General features: G+C 45.8%; 1 protein-coding gene across 7 annotated transcripts in view; it reads left to right on the top strand.

The window, feature by feature from the left end:
• The window catches only part of LOC137377033 (synaptotagmin-7-like), a 1,016,894-nt gene that overhangs the window by 461,781 nt on the left and 529,049 nt on the right, over positions 1–26,064 (top strand). For all 7 annotated transcript variants that reach the window (XM_068046201.1, XM_068046202.1, XM_068046200.1 and 4 more), the window contains exon 2: positions 7,167–7,270. In XM_068046201.1, coding sequence (XP_067902302.1) covers positions 7,167–7,270 — 104 coding nt within the window. The remainder of the gene's footprint in view (positions 1–7,166; positions 7,271–26,064) is intronic.

The raw sequence follows: 26,064 nt of genomic DNA, 5'->3' as shown, positions 1-26,064 counted from the left end.
AGCCAAGAGGGCTAATGTGCCAAGAATTCATGCTCCAAAACTTAGCTACAGTATCTACTATAGCACAAACATGTAGAATAGCTTTCAGATTTTATTGGACTGATGAACTTTAGCATCATAAAGATGATCAGCAACATGACAGTGTTATCTGCGCAAGATAACAGCACAAGATTTTTTTTTTAAATACACTATATTTTGGTTATAAAAATGTAGAATATCAATGTCTCCTGCCCTCCCAAAACTGGGGCAAGTACAGTTAATAATTAGATAGAATCTGAATAAAAAGGCCCTTGGACCATTTCATATTACTCTTCCAGAATACCGACTCCATTGTCTTCCAATTTCAGCTTTAACATGCACTTGAAAAGATGGATGTAACTTCATTTTAGCAGCTCACCCAAAGAACAGCCCCACTAGCACTGCATCAGTAGTGTACTGGAGTGTCAGCCAAGACTATGCATTCCAGCCCTTTGCCATCTTCAACAATTGATTCTAATTTGTTCATGAAAATCTCAGTGTAACATTAAGAAAAATCCATGTTCCCATTGATTCATAAATATATCTCAAGCTGCTAATACAAACAGATCTTAGTTTTCTGATTTGGGATTTATTCACCAAGGGGGCAATTTCTTTAAAAAGTGTTCTCTCAAGCCTCCAGGCCCATATAATCTAAACAGCACAAACCACCAGATGATAAATATATGTGCAAATTGGATGACATTGACTTGGCTTTGAGGGCTGATCCCTGTGGTTTGGGAGCATCAGGTGGATACCATTCTGCTAGAGGATCTTCTGTGGCATTCTCCACAGTGAATGGATGTGGGCATCATTGACTGACTAGGTCAATAAGCTAATGATGAACCTTTTCCTTGGCTGCTGCAGTCCCTGTGGTGATTGTACTCTCACAATGATGTTAAGTAGGAAATTAACTATATTGACCCAGTGATGATGAGGAAATTGCGATACATGTCCAAGTCAGAGAGTTGGAAGGAGATTTGATGGTGTAGGGCAGGAGGAAGCCACAAGAATATAACAAAGCAAAACAACAAAGGCATTTTAACACAAGGATGAGAATTTTAAATTTAAGGCATAGAACAATCGGAAGCCAGTGCTGGTTGTAAACCGTGGCGCGGAGTCAACTCCCCTTTGGTCCCTTTATTCCCTTCGCCCACTTGATCCTGGCCGTCACATGGGACTAAGTCCTCTTAATTCAAGCTCAGGCTGGGTGTTCGGGATATCGGGGTTACAGGAGAGCCACCCTCCACCTAATCCACTGGCTACGGTTAATGGCCTAGTACAAAGAGGAGGAAACTCAGTCCTTTCTTTAACTATCAATTTACTTTATTCACGTTGTTGTACAATGTAAGAATAAGGCTTATACACTTGGTTAAACAAAAGCATGCAACTCAAACTGGGTTATACAGTTAATAACAAAGCTAGCTAGAATTGATCAGCACACCCACTAGGTTCCTCTGACCTTTCCCTGACCTAGTCACAGAAAACAAAGGATAATACCCGAAAAGGGGAGAGCCGACGCTGGCCAGGCGTTCCGTTCTCTCTCTCTTTTATGTTGTCGCCGCGTTGCTCACGTAGGGTCTTCCGCGATGGTTGGTCTCCGGAGTTTCTCGCTGGCTCTATGCCTGAGATTCTCCATACTTATTCTCTTTCTTATCTCTTCGAGCTGTGCTGTTTCTTTCTGGTTGGTTTAGGCCTGCTCACCTCGTTCGTATCTTCTCCATATTGGCCCAGGCCCAAAGACCCCGGTATCACACCGTGTCCAAATAAGGCTCTATTCCTGTGATCTCTCCCTTGCCTGTCACATAAATTAATTAGTCAAACTGGTTTTTACCAGCACAGGCCAGTGTCTGAGCTCAGGTTACTATAGTTCACAACCAATCCAGTAGTTTGTAACAGATTCTGTACTTCTTGCAGCCCCTGGCCAACATCGTCCATGAGAACTGGGGTGTTGGGCAAGCAGGACTTGGCATGGACTTAGATATAGCTAACGGAATTTTGAATCAGCTGAAATTTACATAAGTTGGAGAATGGGAAGGCGGCCAGGAGAATATTGGAATAGTTGTGTCGGGAGGTGATTAAGGCATATTAGTACATAAACTGAGGTGGAACAGAAATGGCTGAGTTATGGTGATTGAGGTAGACAGAGTGGTTATGCGTTCGGAAGCTGAGCTTGGTGTTGAATAGGACACCTATCCATCCATTATGCACTCCTAACATTTTCATTTCATGTTTCCAGTATCTGTGATTTCTCAGTTTATGTTGATACTAAAATGCGGTACATTTTTAAAATGAAAACCATGAGTCTCAATCCAAATAAGTGGACCCGTATACCTGAAAAGCTACAGCCAGCCTTGCCCTTTAATTATTCAGTGTGATAGATTAAGTGTACAATACATTTATCATTGCTAAATGATAATGATAAATCTTCTTTTGGGCCTCCTTATCTCGAGAGACAATGGATACGCGCCTGGAGGTGGTCAGTGGTTTGTGAAGCAGCGCCTGGAGTGGCTATAAAGGCCAATTCTGGAGTAACAGGCTCTTCCACAGGTGCTGCAGAGAAATTTGTTTGTTGGGGCTGTTGCACAGTTGGCTCTCCCCTTGCGCCTCTGTCTTTTTTCCTGCCAACTACTAAGTCTCTTCGACTCGCCACAATTTAGCCCTGTCTTTATGGCTGCCCGCCAGCTCTGGCGAATGCTGGCAACTGACTCCCACGACTTGTGATCAATGTCACACGATTTCATGTCGCGTTTGCAGACGTCTTTATAACGGAGACATGGACGGCCGGTGGGTCTGATACCAGTGGCGAGCTCGCTGTACAATGTGTCTTTGGGGATCCTGCCATCTTCCATGCGGCTCACATGGCCAAGCCATCTCAAGCGCCGCTGACTCAGTAGTGTGTATAAGCTGGGGATGTTGGCCGCTTCAAGGACTTCTGTGTTGGAGATATAGTCCTGCCACCTGATGCCAAGTATTCTCCGAAGGCAGCGAAGATGGAATGAATTGAGACGTCGCTCTTGGCTGGCATACGTTGTCCAGGCCTCGCTGCCGTAGAGCAAGGTACTGAGGACACAGGCCTGATACACTCGGACTTTTGTGTTCCGTGTCAGTGCGCCATTTTCCCACACTCTCTTGGCCAGTCTGAACATAGCAGTGGAAGCCTTACCCATGCGCTTGTTGATTTCTGCATCTAGAGACAGGTTACTGGTGATAGTTGAGCCTAGGTAGGTGAACTCTTGAACCACTTCCAGAGCGTGGTCGCCAATATTGATGGATGGAGCATTTCTGACATCCTGCCCCATGATGTTCGTTTTCTTGAGGCTGATGGTTAGGCCAAATTCATTGCAGGCAGACGCAAACCTGTCGATGAGACTCTGCAGGCATTCTTCAGTGTGAGATGTTAAAGCAGCATCGTCAGCAAAGAGGAGTTCTCTGATGAGGACTTTCCGTACTTTGGACTTCGCTCTTAGACGGGCAAGGTTGAACAACCTGCCCCCTGATCTTGTGTGGAGGAAAATTCCTTCTTCAGAGGATTTGAACGCATGTGAAAGCAGCAGGGAGAAGAAAATCCCAAAAAGTGTGGGTGCGAGAACACAGCCCTGTTTCACACCACTCAGGATAGGAAAGGGCTCTGATGAGGAGCCACCATGTTGAATTGTGCCTTTCATATTGTCATGGAATGAGGTGATGATACTTAGTAGCTTTGGTGGACATCCGATCTTTTCTAGTAGTCTGAAGAGACCACGTCTGCTGACGAGGTCAAAGGCTTTGGTGAGATCAATGAAAGCAATGTAGAGGGGCATCTGCTGTTCACGGCATTTCTCCTGTATCTGACGAAGGGAGAACAGCATGTCAATAGTCGATCTCTCTGCACGAAAGCCACACTGTGCCTCAGGGTAGACGCGCTCGGCCAGCTTCTGGAGCCTGTTCAGAGCGACTCGAGCAAAGACTTTCCCCACTATGCTGAGCAGGGAGATTCCACGGTAGTTGTTGCAGTCACCGCGGTCACCTTTGTTTTTATAGAGGGTGATGATGTTGGCATCGCGCATGTCCTGGGGTACTGCTCCCTCGTCCCAGCACAGGCATAGCAGTTCATGTAGTGCTGAGAGTATAGCAGGCTTGGCACTCTTGATTATTTCAGGGGTAATGCTGTCCTTCCCAGGGGCTTTTCCGCTGGCTAGGGAATCAATGGCATCACTGAGTTCCGATTTGGTTGGCTGTATGTCCAGCTCATCCATGACTGGTAGAGGCTGGGCTGCATTGAGGGCAGTCTCAGTGACAGCATTCTCCCTGGAGTACAGTTCTAGGTAGTGCTCAACCCAGCGGTCCATCTGTTTGCGTTGGTCAGTGATTATGTCCCCCGATTTAGATTTGAGGGGGGTGATCTTCTTGATGGTTGGCCCAAGAGCTCTCTTCATGCCATCATACATTCCTCTGATGTTTCCGGTGTCTGAGGCCAGCTGAATATGACTGCATAGGTGTTGCCAGTAGTCGTTTGCGCAACGCCTAGCTGTTCTTTGTGCAGTACTTCTGGCTGCTTTAAGTGCTGCGGATGTTAAATCGCTGGGGGCTTTCTTGTAGTTCAACAGTGCAATGCGCTTAGCGGCTATGACAGGTTCCAGCTCTTCATTATGAGATTGAAACCAGTCTGCATTTCTCTTCGCACTTTTGCCGTAGGTGGTCAAAGCTGACTCATAGATGGCGTCTCTGATGTGGGCCCACTTGGTCTCAGCATCCCCTGTGGGAGTGTTTTGAAGGGCTGTTACAAGTGAATTTAGAAATTTTTGTAACAGCTGTGGGTGAGAAATTCTGCTCGTGTTGATGCGCGGGTGGCCCTTCTGCTTGGAATGATGCAACTTCTTTGGTCTGAGTCTAACCTTGCTGCACACCAGGGAGTGGTCGGTGTCGCAGTCCGCACTGTGGAAGCTGCGTGTGATTTGAACACTGTTTAAGGCGGCTCGCCTTGTGACAATGAGGTCTAGCTGGTGCCAACGACGTGATCTTGGGTGCCTCCATGAAACCTGGTGACAGGGTTTAGTGTGAAAGAACGAGTTGGTGATGCAGAGGTTATGATAGGTACACAACTCAAGCAGTCTCTGCCCGTTCTCATTCATCCTTCCAACGCCATAGCGCCCAAGGCAGGAGGGCCATGAGTCATGGTCGGCCCCAACCCTGGCATTAAAGTCCCCCAGCAGGAATAGGTGTTCGGTGTTGGGGATGCTGCTAATGATGTTATGGAGTTGTTCATAGAACTGGTCTTTAGCTTCAGGTGCGGAACAGAGTGTTGGAGCATAGATGCTGAGTAGGTGTACTGGACCAGAGGTGGTGAGCAGTCGGATGGACAGTATGCGTTCCGAGCCATTTGAGGGAGGCTCTATCATGCTGAGCAAGGAGTTTCTGATGGCGAAGCCCACTCCATGCTGTCTTGGTTCTTCAGGATCCCTGCCCTGCCAGAAGAAGGTGTAGTCTTGCTCTGCTAGAGAGCCACTCGCGGGGAGGCGTGTCTCCTGAAGTGCTGCAATGTCCACATTGAGTCTACTGAGCTCGTTGTTAATGATGGCGGTCTTCCGAGAATCGTTGATTTGTGTAAGGTCTTCCGACAGTCCAGGACACATAGTTCTGACGTTCCAGCTTGCAAAGCGAAGGGCTGGTACCTTCTTTCCTTTTTTCATGTTGTTTGGTGCGGTGTATCAGTCCACCTTTCGGGCAATGACCCTGAGCTCCAAGCACCCATTGAAGCAGGCAGACTGTGGCGGGACAGAACCTTATTGACCGGGGGCTGCCCGGTTTGAGGCGGGCGGTAGCTGTCCAGTGAGGTGCAATGACCTCTCCCACCGACAAAGGCAACCCGTGGCGCCCAGTTTCTACGCCAATTTATCTGGACTTATAACCCGTAACTGCTGCCTTCCGTGTTGTTTCAGTCGCTGTGAGGCAACTATGGAGTGACCTCTCCATGGCGCATGCCTGGGCAAATTTATGGAGGTTGAGAGTTGCCCAGTCGTCAAAACCCCCCTCTCGGCCTTTCTGGTGGGGTCCAAAGGAGTGCAGGACACGACGTTTGGCACCAGTATGGCTGCAGGAACTGCCGGAAACATGCCAAAGGTGACACATGACCGCCTACGGGGTTCCGCTCCGGATTTTCTGTTAGGGTTTACTCCCTTAGCCTTGGTCTCTCCCGAGACGCCCACAAGGCAGTGGGGTTGTTGGGGCCCCTACACAGGTGTAGGATGGTGCCGGTGGGAGGAGGGGATGCAAGGGGGAGGGGTAGAGGGAGGAGGGGGGGGTGCAGGGGAAGGGGGTGCGGGGTGAAGATGGTGCGAGGGGGGGGCGGGCTGGGACGGGGTTGTGAGGGGGTGAGCTGAGAGGGTGGAGCAGGGAAGGGGAGGGGGGTGGAAGGGGGGGTAAAGGGGGGGGGGAGGGGGGGTGGAATCTGGTGCAGGTAATAAGCCATTTCCTCAGTGCCCACCATCGACGTCCGGAAAGCTCATCCACGTCCTTCGGGAGGTGAAGCATCATTTGGCAGACTTAGAGGTGATTACATTTGCTAAGGGTTTTTTTTTGCAGTGGTTTAAATAAAGGCATGCAGCATTGCCGACAGTGCGCTGCAGATGCTCTCCAAGCCATCTCCCGCGGGCGCTTTGAAGTAGCGGCCGGGGGGGCCGTTCGTGGATGTTTTGGGTGTTCGGGGCACCTTTTCACAGGACTTCTCTCGGGTCCCGCAGCTCCTTCTTCACCTCAATGGACTTACCGCATGCCGTGGCTGCAGACACTCTGGACTGTGAAGACAGCAGGATCGGAGATTAAAGTATCGGCAGCAATGATAAATAAGCTGACAAATATTGTCAGAAGTGAATGAAAATTAAGAACAGAAGAAATAATTATTAGTGTAATATATTTTCATTTAAAAATGTCATCAAACTAGTAATTAACCTGAAAACCAAATGTGCAGAATATAAAGATGCGTGTTACATTGTGTAATTGATTATGTCCACAGGTGGAAGAAAAGAACTTAAAGGAAACCTTGAATTAAGTCAGTGCTAGTCAGTGGCGGTGTGTGATATACTGAATCCTTGTGCTTACCTGTAGTGTGGATTTAAGACATGTTTCCTGACTTTGGAACTAATTCATCCCTCTTCCTTGTTTTCCTGCAGATTCGTTCGCCCTGGATGTGGCTCTAGTTTCGGCGGCTGTAGTAATTTGTCTTGCTGCAATGGTTGCCATGTGCGGGATCTGCAAATGGTGTCAGCGCAAACTGGTGAGTTCAACTTCCTGTGATGTTCAAATGACTTAGTGAGTGCAAAAACATACATAGACAATTATCTTCTCTGTAACCTCATGATGCTCACGGTGTACTGCTGGAGAGATACATTCATTCTTTCCCTCCTTACTGCCACATTTCAAACAAAATTCAAGCAGCAGCATAAGTCAAGAAAAATACATTCCTCATTTCTGGTTGCTGCACAGGTAATGGTGACAACTGTTGGTTAGAGATATTTCTGGCTCCCTCATTATTCCCAAATGATGAAATTTAATGCAGAAAAGTGTGACGTGATTCATTTTGAAAGTTGTTTGAAGTTTTTCATGGTGAGAGCAATAACATTGAGTAAGACAATTTTATGGTTTTACAGCAAGTGAATTTGCTCTGAAAAGAGCAGTTCTTTCCTTGAAAAAGGAGTTCTTAGAAGAACTGGCAGCCGTTGAAGTTTCAGGCAGCGTACTTGGCCCGTTGTCTGGAAAAATAACTAACGGGTGGAAACAGTGGTGGAGAATGCGAATGTGGCCGGGATCTTACTGTTGATAGGTCATTACATGTTCTTATTCTTGCTAATTGTGTTCTGTGATAGGTAGGTACATGCTATTCTTGCTGCTGATTGGTCAGCTATAGTGTCTTGTGCTAAGTTGATACATGCTATTGTTCTTGTCAGGGAGAGGTTTAGGGAGGAAATACCAGATCTTAGGACCCAGGCAGCTGAAGCAATGGCCATCAATGGTGGAGTGATTAAAATCACAGATACTCAAGAGGCCCAATTTAGAGGTGTGCAGATATTTCGGAGGGTTGGAGGAAATTACAGAGATAGTGATTTAGAAAAAAATCAAGGCATTGCTTGATCGGGAGCCAGTGTCAGTCTGCGAGTACAGGGGTGATGGGTGAACAGTAATTGGTGCAAGTTAGGACACAAGACAGCAGAGTTTTGGATGGCCTCAAGTTTATGGAGGGTAGAACATGGGAGGCCAGCCATGAGTGCATTGGAATAGTCATGTCTGGAGGTGCCAAAGACATGGATGAGGGTTTCAGCAATAGATGAGTTAAGGCAAGGCCAAAGCTGGGTGATGTTACAGAAGTGGAAAAATGCAGACTTAGGGATGGCATGGATATGTGGTCGGAAGCTCATCTCGGGTTAAGTATGCCAACTAGGTTGCAAACAGCCTGGTGCAGATGATGTAAAGCTGGGTGTATCATTATTTTCAGGAGAGAAGTGGAAACTAGAGAAGGGAGTGTTAAATCTTGAATAGCCAGGAGGATCTTGGGGCTCAGAAGGATGGAATACTGGCACCAATATTTATTCACTTAGAAGATTTTATTTACAGAGAGACACATTGCATACCATGCACCTCCAACAAAAAACCCTCTTTCAGCCTGCTCCTATATGTCTCCAATTAATACCCACCACTAAATATAAATATACATCTAAATAAAACTCACTCAATATACAATTAACAGGGAGCATTACTTCTCCAGTACTATGGATTTACTCAATAATCTACACACCGAATGAATTCAAAAATAATTGCTAAGGCCACGTGAGAAATTTGATGTTGAGTGATTTTAATCAGAGAAAAACAAAAAAGCAGGGATATGCAGCATAGCAGGGGTAGGCCCACTATATTTTTTAGGAAGCAATAAGCCATAATGTTTTGCCAATCAGCTGGTATAAGGTAGCTGATGTTTATCAGTACCACATTATCCTTTCCATTAACATCATTGAGCCTGCACATTGGATCATTGCTGCAATTTTGTTTCTGTAATCCATTTATTCTCACATTACTGAACAATCTGTTCTATAACAGAGAGTGCAGAAACAAATTCTACCCGTAGATGAGATTTCAGTGCCATTTTAGAGCATCTCTTAACTTTTACTGTGATTGCATGTAGGGACCACATTTATTTTTCTTCGTGGAGCATTTGGGTATATGACATGAAGCCCTGAAAACCAAATCTAAAGTTTAAGGGAATGGTCCCATAAATTTACATATACCTCAATGCTAGCAGATTAGGATTTTCAGATGTAGCATTTATTCACTACTTAGGAACAGGATTCAGGAAAGGATTCAAAATTCTCAGGCCTAAATAGGAGTCACAAGTGGAATACAAAGTATAACTACAAAATAGAAATTGGTTGCTGTATTTTCCTACAACAGTGGTGAGAAAGGAGGTAATTTAGAGCTTGCTGGTCTTAAAATTGACAAGGAAGAGGTATTGGATAGGCTAGCTGTACTTAAGGCACCAGGACCAGATGAGATGCATGCAAGGATACTGAGGGAAGTGAGAGTGGAAATTGTGGAGGCACTGGCCATAATTTTCCTGTCTTCCTTAAACTCAGGATGGTGCTAGAGGTCTGGTTTGTAGTGGAGTTCCGCAGGGGTCAGTGTTAGGACCCTTGCTGTTCCTGATATATAGTAATGTCCTAAACCTTGGTGTACAGGGCACAATTTCAAAATTTACAGATAATACAAAAATTGCAAACATTGTGAACTGTGCAGAAGATAGTGTAGAACTTCAAAAGGACATAGACAGGTTGGTGGAATGGACGGGTAGTGGCAGATGAAATTTAATGCAGAGAAGTGTGAAGTGATTCATTTAGGTCGGAAGAACGTGGAGCGACAATATCAAATAAAGGGAGCAATTCTAAAGAGGGTGCAGGAACAGAGGGACCTGGGTATATACATGCATAAATCATTAAAGGGGGCAGGACAGGTTGTGAGGGCAGTTAATAGAGCATATTGTATAGTAGGCTTCATTAATAGCAGTACAAAAGCAAGGAAGTTATGTTGAGCTTGCATAGAACACTGGTTTGGTCTCAACTGGAGTATTGTGTACAGTTCTGGGCACTACACTTTAGGAAATATGTGAGGGTATTAGAGAGAGTGCAGAAAAGATTCACAAGCATGGTTTCAGGGATGAGAAACTTCAGTTATGTGGATAGATTGGAGAAGTTGGGACTGTTTTCCTTGGAGAAGAAAAGATTGAGAGGAGATTTGATAGAGGTGTTCAAAATCATGAGGGGTCTGGACAGAGTAGGCAGGGAAAAAAAGTTCCCATTGGTGGAAGGATCCAGAACAAGAGGGCACAGATTTAAAGTAATTGGCAAAAGAAGCAACGGCGACATGAGGAAAAACTTTTTCAAGCAGTGATTGGTTAGGATCTGGAATATGCTACCTAAGAGTATGGTGGAGGCAGGTTCTATCGAGGCATTCAAGAGTGAATCGGATTGTTATCAGAAAAGGAAGAATGTGCAGGGCTACAGAGAGAATCTGGGGGGAGTGGCACTAGGTAAGTTGGTCCTTTGGAGAGCCAGCGCAGACATGACGAGCTGAATGGCCTCCTTCTGTGCTGTAACAATTTTGTGATTCTGTGATTCTGCTTTGAAAGGCACTTCATTAACTGTGAAGCACTTTGGAATGTCCTAAGGATGTGAAAGGCACTATAGAAAAGCAAATCTGTTCTTTGTTTCTTGGGCTAAATTGTCAATGCTCACAGACCACATATGGCTTAGGGGCTTAGTGTGAATGCCTTACCATTAGGTGCTTATCTTAGCTCAAGGACACCAGGTTTTGGTCTGCAGAGATGGCACTCAAGTTGTACGATCGTTACTTGGTCTGAATTCAGGCTTCCTGTTGCCTTTGCACTTCATAATCCATGTGTAAACAGTAACGTAGCTGAAATATTGCATGTCATTGCATAATTTGAAAGCAATTGATTGCCTGTCTTTCATGTGCTCTATGGAGGATAAAAGACCAAGAAAAAGGAGAAAGCTTCAAGTGAAAATTTGTCATCCTGATACTCAGTTGGACAGTAATTAATTCTTTTAACATATTGCTTGTTTTTGCAAATTTCTCGTTTTTAAATGCTGAAGGTGCTGATTTATTGGATAACATTTCCAATTGGTGCTGAAAGCCCCTGTACTCACTCCCAATGCCATTTTGTTGTTAACTTTTGTGCTGCTCAAAGTGTGCGATGTTGGTGCTGGGGAATTGACCGCTTTCAATTGCAGGCACTTGCGGTTTTATTTTCGGCCCCCTTAGGTTGGGAACAGAGGTGGGGGAGTCAAAAAAAATACTGGTGCTAGCTGGCGTGTCAGTTTCAAGATGCCGTTCTGAGCACCGACAATGCTCGCCGGAGTTGGGTGAGGATGGGACTACGACCCAGCCTGCCTCCCGATTGAGGCCGATTAAAGTATTTAAGCAGCTTGTTAAGAGCTTGTTAGAGGTGGAGGTACAAATTTTGATGGAATACCTGGGTTACACGTGCTGCCCATTGTTCACCAGATGCAAAATGGCAGACACACAGTGAGGAGCCAGTCATGACTGCCCCAGGGCATTATCCTGGCCCGATAAGAGGGTAGGTGGGGCAGACGGGGGCTCAATCTTTGGAAAGGAGGTGCACTTGGCGTTGAGCTGGTGGCAGTTGGAGTGGGCAGATAGCACTCAGACATTGAACGAGGTTTTGCCCTCCCCCTGGCATCCCGGGGGCTGAAGAGCAGCGTGCAAGGCTGCCGATCACAATAGGGTGGCCACCTGTCAAAAAGAAAGGCTGCAGCTGGCAATAGGGGCCTAACGCATTTTGGGTCCAGTGGTGATGAGGACAACACCCTGTGCCGGAAGGGCAGTACCCCAAGCAGCAGGAGGGCAGGGGAGAGGAAAAAGGGAATAAAGTACAGGGACGCCATACCCTCAAGACAGATCTACCGCCGAAGACAAAGATACCCGGAAGATGACCGAGACCCAGTGCTGCAGGAGACTGCGATGTTCAAGGCAGGTGGTCACAGACATCTGTGCCCTTGTCGCTGAGGACCTCGCACCTCACAGCACTGGTCGACATAGTCTGACAGTAGTCGTCAAAGTTACTGGGGCCTTGAACTTCCTCACTTCTAGCTCCTTCCAAGGATCAGCTGCAGACCTTTGTGGCATCTTGCGAATGGCAGCACACCATTGCATCTTGCAGATCACTGATGCCCTCTTTGCCAGAGCTGGAACAGAGGGCATTAGGTTTCGCCGCCATCAGTGGATTCCCCTAGTTACAGGGCATCATCATTTGCACCCATGTGGCCATCAACCCAGTGACAGGCCAGTGAGATTCATCAACAAGAAGGGCTTCCACTCCTTCGACATTCAGCTGGTCTGCAACCACAACAAGAGCTTCCTCCATGTGTGCACTCACTTTCCTGGCAGTTGCCATGACTCCTTCATCCTCTGGCAATCTGCGCTGCCTCAGAGCTTCACTTGAGTTCCTAAGTGTGTGGTTGGATCTTAGGGGACAAGGGGTATCCCTTGAAAACATGGCTACTGACCTCTCTACAGGAGCTCCAGCCAGAGGCACAGAGGCGATACAATGCCGCCTGTTCACTAGGACAACCATTGAGTAGGTCATTGGGCTTCTGAAGATGTGATTCTGATGCCTGGACCTGTCCAATGGCGCCCTCCAGTACCCTCCTGCAAAGGGCTCGGTCATTGAGGTAGTCTGCTATGTTATCCATAACCTGGCCCTCCAAAGAGGTATGGGCCTTGATGTCAGTGAGGCCTTGCAAGGAGGCAGCCCATTGGGGGAGAGCCCTGCCCTGGGTGCCAGGCCTGCAGCTCTCCTGTGACATCTCGCTTCTCTTTGGTGCTGTAGTCAGCTTTGACACAATCAGCAGATTTCTCACTTAGGACAACCAGCAGCCTCAGTGATGGCTCATGTGGGGAGTCTAAATCAGTCCCCAACTTCATGTGCCTCTTCTCTGTTCCCACCCCTACTGGCTCTAATTGGACATGGAACCTGTCTCCATGTCAATTAAGGGCTCACCTGTCTGAAAATCATGACTTTGATCAGTTTCCCACTAGAGGCAGATTCCTGACCCGAAAACAATCCTGACTCCGGTTTCGCAGTTCTATGGCGCAAATTCAGCCCTTGGTGGCAACATCAAGTGCTCCTGTGTCAGAAGTAAAGCCTGTCTTGATTGTGCCTCATCAGTATGCCTCAGTGCCAATCTCTGACGCACACTTCTACTGAGCCAATTTGATATGTTCCCTTTTCTCACACCAGCTCACTGAGCAATATTAATTGTTTAGTGCCAGTTACCACCAAATGAGGCCCACGAGAAACTTAAAACTTCACAAACTCATTTCACAAAGATGTCTAAATAGGGAGCAGGCAGATGAGGCTTTCATCCATGATTACTTTGTGGTGGATTGGAACCCAGGTACCAGAGGTTAAAGGCCCATATCTAAAATTGGCATTCTTCAAGTATGAGATGTTAGTCAGTTTTTTTATGTTGTTCAACTATGGGAAGCAGCATGTTTGAGCCCAATCTTGTGCTCATCCAACTCTGCACTTTCACTGTAAAATGAATGCAATCATTTGGGGGAAGGATAAGATGTGCCCAAATATTTTGAAATGGGTTACACCCCAACCCCGCCCCGCCCCACCGCCTCACCTTGCTCCAAATCCTGGAACTAACCTTGATGCTTCCTCCCTCTCTAACTAGATGTGAGTTTGTGCCTCTGCAGTAGGGAGTCACTGAACTGTGACCAAGAGCCACTGAGTGGCTCTACCACTAGCTAGGATGGTGGTTCTGAGGCAAATTGTAGCTCTCCCAGTAGCACTTTGACTCAGATCAAGGTATGTGCCTGAAACCTTCCTGTTCTCCATGGCTCTGTACCACACCAGGAAGGCTGTTTCTCATTTATTAGTGAAAAAAAACAGCTACAGTGCCCTGCTGGGCTGAGACTGATAGACGTAGAATGTGATTTACCCACTTACTAGCCAGGAAGTAGTGGGCACTATGCACATGTGATTTAATTACATATTACAAAGCTGCACATCTGACCAGTAAATTTGAATGGTTTGCGAGCAAAGATGAGAATGCCCACATTCAAACATTGAAAAAGACAGTGCTTAGGTATATAATGTGTATGGGAGATCTTGCAGATCACTTCTTAAACCTGCTTGATACTGAACAGCTGCAATATTCCATGTCGATCAATACTAAGGAGGGTCGGGCAGCTTTCCTCAGGGGACTCAGACCACTGAGTTTTGCAGTCATTTGCAAGTTGAGTCCAGAGTTATCCTGTCATTTTTATATTGCCAAGAAATTGAAACTGCTAACCAGAAATGTAAAATTCATAGGATAACTACCCTGCTAATGTGTTTATCAGACAAATAATGCCTTGATCTGAGCTGCCTCATCTAAAAAAAAAATGAAAACATGCACGTGTAGATGTAACAGACTATTTCTGCAAATTATGTCTGGACCCATCAGCAGAACCCATACGTAATAACCTCGGAAACTCGCAAAAGCAAACTAATAACTTCAAAAAGTTGACACAGCCACAAGAAGTATTATATGGGCTTATCATAACTTAAAATTCAGGTATATCCAACATTCCACCGGTTATACAGGGAAATTACCTGGTCTCTTATGAATCCTTCAGTTCCTTCACTCCACCATTGCCATCCTCGTCTTCAGCTGTTTAGGGCCTAAGCTCTAGAATTCTCTCCCAAAAACACTCCGCCACTCAACCTCTCTCTTCTTATTTAAAATGCTTCTGAAAATGTACCTCCTTGACAAACCTTTTAACCACTTGTCCCAATGTTTCCTTCTTAAGCTCAATGTCAATCTTTGTCTGATTACGCTCCCAAGAAGCACTTTGGACATTTTGCTTCATTAAAGGTCACAGCCACTTGGACAAGCATGGACTACTAAAGGATAGCCAGCATAGACTTATGGGCAAATCATGTTTGACTAACTTAGTTAAGGTTTTTAATGAGGTAACAGAGAGTAATGATGAGGGCTGTGCAGTTGGCGTTGCGTATATGGATTTTCAAAAAGCATCTGATAAAGTACCACAAATTAGCCTTGTTAACAAAATTTACGTCCATGGGATAAATGAGGCAGTATCAATGTGGATGCAAAATTGGCTAAGGGATAGAAAGAGAGAGTTGTTTTTCAGACTGGAGGGAGGTATAGAGTGGAGTTTCCCAAGGTTCAGTACTAGGACCAGTGCTGTTTGTGAAAGACATTAATGACTTGAACTTGCAGTACAGGGTACAATTTTGAAATTTGCAGATGGCACAAAACCTGGAAGTGCAGTTAAACAATGAGGAAGATAGTAATTGTCTTCAAGAATCACAAAATCTTAATACTTTAGAAAGCCTAGATAGTGCAGGGGTGAAGTAAAAAAGGAAATTAGAAAAGCAGAGAGGACATGAAAAATTATTGGCAGGTGAAATCAAGGAAAACTCAAAGCTGTTTTATCAATACATTAAGAGCAAGAGGATAACTAAGGAAAGGGTAGGGCTTATCAGAGATGCACAAGGGAACTTATGCATGGATGCAGAAGATGTGGGCAGGGTTCTTAATGAGTTTTTTGTCTCTATCTTCACAAAGAAGAGGTTTGATGTAGACATTGTAGTTAAAGAGGAAGAGTGTGAAATATTACATTCTTTCTTCTCTTTCTTTTCTTTTGGGCCTCCTTATCTCGAGAGACAATGGATACGCGCCTGGAGGTGGTCAGTGGTTTGTGAAGCAGCGCCTGGAGTGGCTATAAAGGCCAATTCCAGAGTGACCGGCTCTTCCACAGGTTCTGCAGAGAAATTTGTTTGTCGGGGCTGTTGCACAGTTGGCTCTCCCCTTGCGCCTCTTTCTTTTTTCCTGCCAACTACTAAGTCTCTTCGACTCGCCACATTTTAGCCCTGTCTTTATGGCTGCCCGCCAGCTCTGGCAAACGCTGGCAACTGACTCCCACGACTTGTGATCAATGTCACAGGATTTCATGTCGCGTTTGCAGACGTCTTTAAAGCGGAGACGTGGACGGCCGGTGGGTCTGATACCAGTGGCGAGCTCGCTGTACAATGTGTCTTTGGGGATCCTGCCATCTTCCATGCGGCTCACATGGCCAAGCCATCTCAAGCGCCGCTGACTCAGTAGTGTGTACAAGCTGGGGATGATGGCCGCCTCGAGGACTTCTGTGTTGGAGATACGGTCCTGCCACCTGATGCCAAGTATTCTCCGGAGGCAGCAAAGATGGAATGAATTGAGACGTCGCTCTTGGCTGGCATACGTTGTCCATGCCTCGCTGCCATAGAGCAAGGTACTGAGGACGATAAGCAAAATGAAAGAGGAAGTACTAGAGGGTCCTTGAAAGTGCATAAATGGCCAGGGCCGGATGGATTGCATCCCAAGTTAAAGGAAGCCAGGGAGGAAATATGGGATGCACTGAGAATCATCTTCAAATTCTCACTAGATACAGGAGAGGTACCAGACGATTGGAAGTCTGCGAATGTTGTACCTTTATTTGAAAAGGGTGCAAGGGATAGGCCAAATAATTATAGGCCGGTAAGTCTGACCTCGGTGGTGGGAAAATTGTTAGAATCTATTCTGAGGGACAGGATAAACTGCCACTTAGAAAGGCATGGATTAATCAGGGATAGTCAGCATGGATTTGTTAAGGGAAGGTCATGTCTTACTAACTTAATTGAGTTTCTTGAAGAAGTAACAAGAAGTGTAGTGCAGTGGATGTCATAGAGTCATAGAGGGATACAGCACTGAAACAGGCCATTCGGCCCACCAAGTCTGTGCCGACCAACAACCACCCATTTATACTAATCCTACATTAATCCCATATTCCCTACCACAGCCCCACCATTCTCCTCCTACCTACACTCGGGGCAATTTACCATGGCCAATTTACCTACTAACCTGCAAGTCTTTGGCTGTGGGAGGAAACCGGAGCACCCGGCAGAAACCCAATCGGTCACAGGGAGAACTTGCAAACTCCACACAGGCAGTACCCAGAACTGAGACCGGGTTGCTGGAGCTGTGAGGCTGCGGTGCTAACCATTGCGCCACTGTGCCGCCCTATGTGGTCTACGTGGATTTTAGTAAGGCATTTGACAAGATCCCACATGGCAGATTGGTCAGTAAAATGAAAGCCCATGGGATACTGGGGAATGTGGCAGGTTGGAACCAGAATTGGCTCAGGGCCAGGAAACAAAGGGTAGTAGTTGACGGATGTTTTTGTGAATGGAAAGCTGTTTCCAGTAGCATTCCACAGGGTCCCTTGCTGTTTGTGATATATATTAATGATTTGGACTTCGGTGTGGGAGCATGATTGGGAAATTTGCTGATGACACAAAAATTGGCTGTGTAGTTGATAATGAAGAGGATAGCCGTAGTTTGCAGAAAGGGTGCACAGTGGCGCAGTGGTTAGCACCGCAGCCTCACAGCTCCAGTGACCCGGGTTCAATTCTGGGTACTGCATGTGTGGAGTTTGCAAGTTCTCCCTGTGTCTGCGTGGGTTTCCTCCGGGTGCTCCGGTTTCCTCCCACATGCCAAAGACTTGCAGGTTGATAGGTAAATTGGCCATTAGCAATTGCCCCGAGTATAGGTAGGTGGTAGGGAAATATAGGGACAGGTGGGGATGTGGTAGGAATATGGAATTAGTGTGGGATTAGTATAAATGGGTGGTTGATGGTCGGCACAGACTCGGTGGGCCGAAGGGCCTGTTTCAGTGCTGTATCTCTTTTAAAAAAAATATATCAATGGCTTGGTTGAGTGGGCAGAAAGGTGGCAAATGAAATTCAATCCAGAAAAGTATGAGGTAATGCATTTGTGGAGGGCAAATAAAGCAAGGGAATACACAATGAGAGGATATCAAGAGGGGTAGAAGAAGTGAGAGACCTTGGAATACGTGTCCACAGGTCCTGAAGGTGGCAGGACAGGTAAATATAGTGGTGAAGAAGGCATATGGAATAATTTTCTTTATTGGCTGAGGTAGAGAATTCAAAAGCAGGGATGTAATGCTGGAACTGTATAAAATGCCAGTTAGGCCACAGTTGGAGCATTGCGTACAGTTCTGGTCACCACATTACAGAAAGGACATAATTTCTCTGGAGAGAGTAGAGAGGAGATTTACAAGAATATTGCCTGGCTCGAACATTGCAGCTATGAGGAAAGATTGGATAGGCTAGGGTTGTTTTCCTTAGAACAAAGGAGGCTGAGCGGTGACTTAATAGAGGTGTACAAAATTATAAGGGGCCTAGATAGAGTAGACAAGAAAGACGTGTTTCCTCTTGCGGAGAGGTCAATTACCAGGGAGCACAGATTTAAGGTGATTTGTAGAAGGATTAGAGGGGACATGAGAAAAACCTTTTTCCCCCAGAGGGTAGTGGGTGTCTGGAATTCACTGCCAGGAATGGTGGTGGAGGCAGAAACCCTCAATTCTTCTAAAAGGTACCTGGACACGCACCTGAAGTGCTGTAACCGGCAAGGCTATGGACCAGGTACTGGAAGGTGGGATTAGATTGGGCAGCTAGTTTTTTCAGCCAACACGGACACGATGGACTGAATGGCCTCCTTCTGTGCCGTAATTTTTCTCTGATTCTCAGAAGAAATAGGCTAGTGCAATGGGCCAACACATGACAAAAGAAGTTCCACACAAAAAAGTATGAGGTGGTATATTTTGATAGGAAGAATGAGGCCAGACAATACACGCTAAATAGTACAATTTTAAAAGTGGTGTAAGAAGAGAGAGACCTGGAATGTTTGTGCACATCTGTCCATTTGGCAGGGAAGGTTAACAAAGCAATTAATAAAGTATATGAGACCCTGGGCTTTATAAATAGAGGCACAGAGCACAAAAGCAAGGAAGTTGAAATACCAGTTCGGCCCCAGCTATAGTATTGTATCCAATTCCAGGCCCTTCACTTAGGAAGGACATGAGGCTTTGGAGAGTGTACAGAAGAGATTTAGTAGAATGGTTCCAAGGATCAGAGTTATAGTTATATGGATAGACTGGAGAAGCTGGGCTTGTTCTCCATAGAGCAGAAAAGGCCAGGAGGAGATTTGATAGAGGTGTATAAAACAATAAGAGTTTAGGTAGAGTAAATAAAGAGAAACTGTTTCCAGTGGTTGATGGATTGATCACCACAGAACACAGATTGAAAGAACAAAGAAAATTACAGCACAGGAACAGGCCCTTCGGCCCTCCAAGCCTGCGCCGATCCAGATCCTCTATCTAAACATGATGCCTATTTTCTAAGGGTCTGTATCTCTTTGCTTCCTGCCCATTCAAGGTGATTGGCAAAAGAATCAGAGGTGACTTGAGGAAAAGCTTTTTTTATGTAAGTGGTTAGGACTTGGAATGCACTACCTGATAGAGTGGTGGATACAGATTCAATAATAGCCTTCAAGAGGCAATTAGATAAATACTTGGGAAAAAAATTGCAGAAAAATGGGGTAAGAGTGACAGAGTGGGACTAACAGGATTTTTCTTCAAAAGACCTGACACTGACTCGATGAGCTGAATGGCCTCCTTCGGTGATTCACACTGGCACTACTCTCCAGTTCACACTGGCACTACTCTCCAGTTCACACTGGCACTACTCTCCAGTTCACACTGGCACTATTCTCCCCAATTCTCTCCTTTTTATCTGACGACGCTATAATTCCAGATCTCAATATTTTCAACTACAGTAGATAGCAGTGTTTCAATTCCGTAGAGTATATTTTCAAGTAGGAGTGAGGGGCGAAGCAGGGAATGGTATTGATTTTCACCCACACACCTGAAATATGTCTGAAACATTGCCTGTAAAACATGGGCAGTTGGTATATGAGAGAGCAAAAGTGTTGTCACAGAGAAACCAGGTACCTTCTCTGAGTGTGAATCTTTATAAATTCAACTCACTGCTCTCTGAGAGAAGGATAAAATTTGAATGGATTTACTTTCTGCCTGGACAGCAGGCAGATTTTTAATTTACCTACCTTGTGGATAGGTTAAATGTTTACACTGTAAATGTTAATAAAATTCTGATTGGCCAATTTCAGACTTGCCACCAAAAGCATGTTTAAAGGTGTTTTTAGTTGGGGACTTCATTGGTGTCAGAAACCTATAGCTCCACTGAGAGAATGCTACATTGTTGGAGGTGTCATCTTTCAGATGAAATAGCGTGTATCTATTTCTTAAACCAATCATACTCCTGGCCACTTTCAGTGAGATTACCAATTCAGTGCCAGATTGTGGGTAGTGTTCTCTAAATTTATGGAATACATCAACTAGAATCTGCGTTTCGACTCATCCAAAGTTATTTCAAGTATGAGTTTAACAGCAGTAAGTAGACTGTCAACTCATCAGTGTAATTTGAGCCCACTAATAGAATGTTGGGCTTTATTTCAAGGGGGCTAGAATACAAAGGTGAGGAAGTGACACTTCAGTTTTACAGAGTCTTGTCAGACGCCATCTGGACTGTTGTGTTCAGTTTTGGACAGCAAACCTCAGGAACCTGATCGTTTTTTTTTTAAGAGGCAACTAAAGTAGCAGACAGGGCAATGTCTGTGGATGCTACTTATATGAACTTTCATAAGGTATTTGATAAAATCCCTTCTAGGAGACTGTTAGCTAAAATTGAAGCCCATGAAATTGAAGGCAGATTATTGACCTGGTTACGAAATTGGCTGAGCGGCAGGAGATGAGAGTAGGGATAATAGACAGGTACTCTAATTGGCAGGATGTGACTAGTGGTGTCTCGCAAGGATCTGTGTTGGGGCTTCAACTATTCACTGTATTTATTAACTACTTAGATGATGGAATAGAATGCCACAAATCCAAATTTGCCGATGACACAAAGACACATTGTAAGCAGTGTAGATAGAAGCATAAAATTGCAAAGAGATTGATAAATTATGTGAATGGACAAAACTGTGGCAAATGAATTTCAGTGTAAGCAAATGTGAGGTCGTCCACTTTGGGTCCTCAAAAGGATAGAGCTGGGTAAGTCCTAAAGGATGAAAAGCTAGAAACAGTGGCAGTCAAAAGAGACTTGCGGGTCCAGGTACACAGATCGTTAAAATGTCATGAGCAGATGCAGAAAATAAACAAGAAGTTTAATGGAATGCTGGCCTTTATACTTATGTTACAGCAGCTTCAGCTGTACAAATCCCTGGTTAGACTACACCTGGAGTAGTACTGTGAGCAGTTGTGGGCACCATACCTTCGGAAGGTTAGACTGGCCTTGGAGGGAGTGCAGCATAGGTTTAACGGAATGATAAAGGTTAAATTATGAGGACAGAGTAATCAAACTAGGGTTGTGTTCCCTGAATTTAGAAGGTTAATGGGTGATTTGATCAAAGTTTTCAATATATTAAGTTAAGACTAACTTAAGCCTAATATTGAAAATGGCAGGAGATCTCAGACCCGTGTTATGCTCCTCTTGCTCAATGTGGGAGCTCAGGGACACGGCTGATGTCCCTGACTCCTTCACGTGCTGGAAGTGTGTCCAGCTGCAGCTCTTGTTAGACCGCATGACGGCTCTGGAGCTGCGGATGGACTCACCTTGGAGCATCCGCGATGCTGAGGAGGTCATGGATAGCACGTTTAGCGAATTGGTCACACCGCATATTAGGATTGCTGAGGGTGAAAGGGAATGGGTGACCAAAAGGCAGAGAAAGAGCAGGAAGGCAGCGCAGGTGTCCCCTGCGGTCATCTCCCTCCAAAACAGGTATACCGTTTTGGATACTGTTGAGGGAGATGGCTCACCAGGGGAAGACAGCAGTAGCCAGGTTCATGGCACCGTGGCTGGCTCTGCTGTTCAGAAGAGCGGGAAAAAGAGTGGAAGGGCTATAGTTATCGGGGATTCGATTGTAAGGGGAGTAGATAGGCGGTTCTGTGGTCGAAAACGAGACTCCCGAATGGTATGTTGCCTCCCAGGTGCACGGGTCAGGGATGTCTCAGATCGGCTGCAGAACATTCTGAAAGGGGAGGGTGAACAGCCAGTTGTCGTTGTGCACATAGGCACCAATGATATAGGTAAAAAACGGGATGAGGTCCTACAAGCAGAATTTAGGGAGTTAGGAGCCAAGTTAAAAAGTAGGACCTCAGAGGTAGTAATCTCAGGATTGCTACCAGTGCCACGGGACAGTCAGAGTAGAAATGAAAGAATAGTCAGGATGAATGCGTGGCTTGAGAGATGGTGCAGGAGGGAGGGGTTCAGATTTTTGGGACATTGGGACCGGTTCTGGGGGAGGTGGGACTATTAAAAATTGGACGGTCTACACCTGGGCCGGACTGGAACCAATGTCCTTGGGGGTGCTTTTGCTAACGCTGTTGGGGAGGGTTTAAACGAATGTGGCAGGGGGATGGGAACCAAATGAGGAGGTCAGTGGACATTAAGGAGGTAGTAACTAAAGCCTGTAAGGAACTAGATAATGAAGTCAGCGTGACTGAGGAAAAGAGTAGACAGAGAGCAGATGATGAACGCAAAGGGACTGGTGGTCTGAGGTGCATTTGTTTTAATGCAAGAAGTGTATTAGGTAAGGCAGATGAACTTAGGGCCTGGATTAGTACCTGGGAGTATGATATTGCTATTACTGAGACTTGGTTGAGGGAAGGGCATGATTGGCAACTAAATATCCCAGGATATCGATGCTTCCGGCGGGATAGAGAGGGAGGTAAAAGGGGTGGAGGAGTTGCAGTACTGGTCACAGAGGATATCACAGCTGTGCTGAAGGAGGGCACTATGGAGGACTCGAGCAGTGAGGCAATATGGGCAGAACTCAGAAATAGGAAGGGTGCGGTAACAATGTTGGGGCTGTACTACAGGCCTCCCAACAGCGAGCGTGAGATAGAGGTACAAATATGTAAACAGATTATGGAAAGATGTAGGAGCAACAGGGTGGTGGCGATAGGAGATTTTAATTTTCCCAACATTGACTGGGATTCACTTAGTGTTAGAGGTCTAGATGGAGCAGAATTTGTAAGCAGCATCCAGGAGGGTTTTCTAGAGCAGTATGTAAATAGTCCAATTCGGGAAGGGGCCATACTGAACCTGGTGTTGGGGAATGAGCCTGGCCAGGTGGTTGAAGTTTCAGTAGGGGACTACTTTGGGAATAGTGATCACAATTCCGTAAGTTTTAGAATACTCATGGACAAAGACGAGAGTGGTCCCAAAGGAAGAGTGCTAAATTGGGGGAAGGCCAACTATACCAAAATTCGGGAGGAGCTGGGGAATGTAGATTGGGAGCAGCTGTTTGAAGGTAAATCCACATTTGATATGTGGGAGGCTTTTAAAGAGAGGTTGATTAGCGTGCAGGAGAGACATGTTGCTGTGAAAATGAGGGATAGAAATGGCAAGATTAGGGAACCATGGATGACAGGTGAAATTGTGAGACGAGCTAAGAGGAAAAAGGAAGCATAGATAAGGTCCAGGAGGCTGAAGAAAGACGAAGCTTTGAAAGAATATCGGGAATGTAGGACCAATCTGAAACGAGGAATTAAGAGGGCTAAAAGGGGTCATGAAATATCTTTAGCAAACAGAGTTAAGGTAAATCCCAAAGCCTTTTATTCATATATAAGGAGCAAGAGGGTAACTAGAGAAAGGATTGGCCCACTCAAGGACAAAGGAGGAAAGTTATGCGTGGAGTCAGAGAAAATGGGTGAGATTCTAAATGAGTACTTTGCATCGGTATTCACCGAGGAGTGGGACATGACGGATGTTGAGGTTAGGGACAGATGTTTGATTACTCTAGGTCAAGTCGGCATAAGGAGGGAGGAAGTGTTGGGTATTCTAAAAGGCATTAAGGTGGACAAGTCCCCAGGTCCTGATGGGATCTATCCCAGGTTACTGAGGGAAGCGAGAGAGGAAATAGCTGGGGCCTTAACAGATATCTTTGCAGCATCCTTAAACACGGGTGAGGCCCCGGAGGACTTGGAGAATTGCTAATGTTGTCCCCTTGTTTAAGAAGGGTAGCAGGGAAAATCCAGGTAATTATAGACTGGTGAGCCTGACGTCAGTGGTAGGGAAGCTGCTGGAGAAGATACGGAGGGATAGGATCTATTCCCATTTGGAAGAAAATGGGCTTATCAGTGATAGGCAACATGGTTTTGTGCAGGGAAGGTCATGTCTTACCAACTTAATAGAATTCTTTGAGGAAGTGACAAAGTTGATTGATGAGGGAAGGGCTGTAGATGTCATATACATGGACTTCAGTAAGGCGTTTGATAAGGTTCCCCATGGTAGGCTGATGGAGAAAATGAAGTCGCATGGGGTCCAGGGTGTACTAGCTAGATGGATAAAGAACTGGCTGGGCAACAGGAGACAGAGAGCAGCAGTGGAAGGGAGTTTCTCAAAATGGAGACATGTGACCAGTGGTGATCCACAGGGATCCGTGCGGGGACCACTGTTGTTTGTGTATACATAAATGATTTGGAGGAAAGTATAGGTGGTCTGATTAGCAAGTTTGCAGACGACACTAAGATTGGTGGAGTAGCAGATAGTGAAGGGGACTGTCAGAGAATACAGCAGAATATAAATAGATTGGAGAGTTGGGCAGAAAAATGGCAGATGGAGTTCAATCAGGGCAAATGCGAGGTGATGCATTTTGGAAGATCCAATTCAAGAGTGAATTATACAGTAAATGGAAAAGTCCTGGGGAAAATTGATGTACAGAGAGACTTGGGTGTTCAGGTCCATTGTTCCCTGAAGGTGGCAACGCAGGTCAATAGAGTGGTCAAGAAGGCATACGGCATGCTTTCCTTCATCGGACGGGGTATTGAGTACAAGGGTTGGCAGGTCATGTTACAGTTGTATAAGACTTTGGTTCGGCCACATTTGGAATACTGCGTGCAGTTCTGGTCGCCACATTACCAAAAGGATGTAGATGCTTTGGAGAGGGTGCAGAGGAGGTTCACCAGGATGTTGCCTGGTATGGAGGGCGCTAGCTATGAAGAGAGGTTGAGCAGATTAGGATTATTTTCATTAGAAAGACGGAGGTTGAGGGGGGATCTGATTGAGGTGTACAAAATCATGAGAGGTATAGACAGGGTGGATAGCAAGAAGCTTTTTCCCAGAGTGGGGGATTCAATTACTAGGGGTCACGAGTTCAAAGTGAGAGGGGAAAAGTTTAGGGGGGATATGCGTGGAAAGTTCTTTACGCAGAGGGTGGTGGGTGCCTGGAACGCGTTGCCAGCGGAGGTGGCAGACGCGGGCACGATAGCGTCTTTTAAGATGTATCTAGACAGATACATGAATGGGCAGGAAGCAAAGAGATACAGACCCTTAGAAAATAGGCGACATGTTTAGATAGAGGATCTGGATTGGCGCAGGCTTGGAGGGCTGAAGGGCCTGTTCCTGTGCTGTAATTTTCTTTGTTCTTTGTTCTTTGTTCTTATTAAGGGGAACAGAGAGAAACTATTTCCATTGATTGGGGAGTCTAGGACACTAATGAGGCATAGCCTAATACAGCCAGACCTTTCAGAAGTGAAATTAGGAAAACTTCTACACACAAAGAGTGGAGGAAGTTTTGAACTCCCTTTTGCAAACAGCAGCAATAGACACTAAATCAATTGCAAATATTAACTCTGAGATTGATGGATTTTTGTTTTCCAAAGGTGTTGAGGGATATGGAGCAAAGGCAGGTATATGAGGCTGGGTTTTCGATCGGGTCAAGAACCAGAAACGGGGGCTAGTTGCGGGTCTTGACCCCGCATGACGTGCTTTAAGCATGTTACTGGGATTTTCAAATCTTCAGCCAATTAATGGCCAGTGAGTGGGCTTGCCTTCTAATCAGGGACAGTGGTGGGCTCCCGATGCTGGCAGACTAATGGGAGGCCCTCCAGCTCTGAGTAATCTGCAGCCCATCAGCGAGGTGGGAGTTGCCAATCTGAAGATGGAGAGGGAGAAGTCCAGGTAAGTTTTTCTTGATATTTTAAAAAGCCACAGCTGCCTGGCCATGATCCTGAAGGGGAAACCCCTCCAGGGAATGACCAGCGGTTACTGTTGTGGCCCAGCGGCCATTA

The sequence above is a fragment of the Heterodontus francisci genome, chromosome 14, assembly GCF_036365525.1.
Source record: "Heterodontus francisci isolate sHetFra1 chromosome 14, sHetFra1.hap1, whole genome shotgun sequence".
Lineage (NCBI taxonomy): Eukaryota > Metazoa > Chordata > Chondrichthyes > Heterodontiformes > Heterodontidae > Heterodontus > Heterodontus francisci.
The sequence above is the reverse complement of the archived record's forward strand: the minus strand, read 5'-3'. Positions and strand labels throughout refer to the sequence as shown.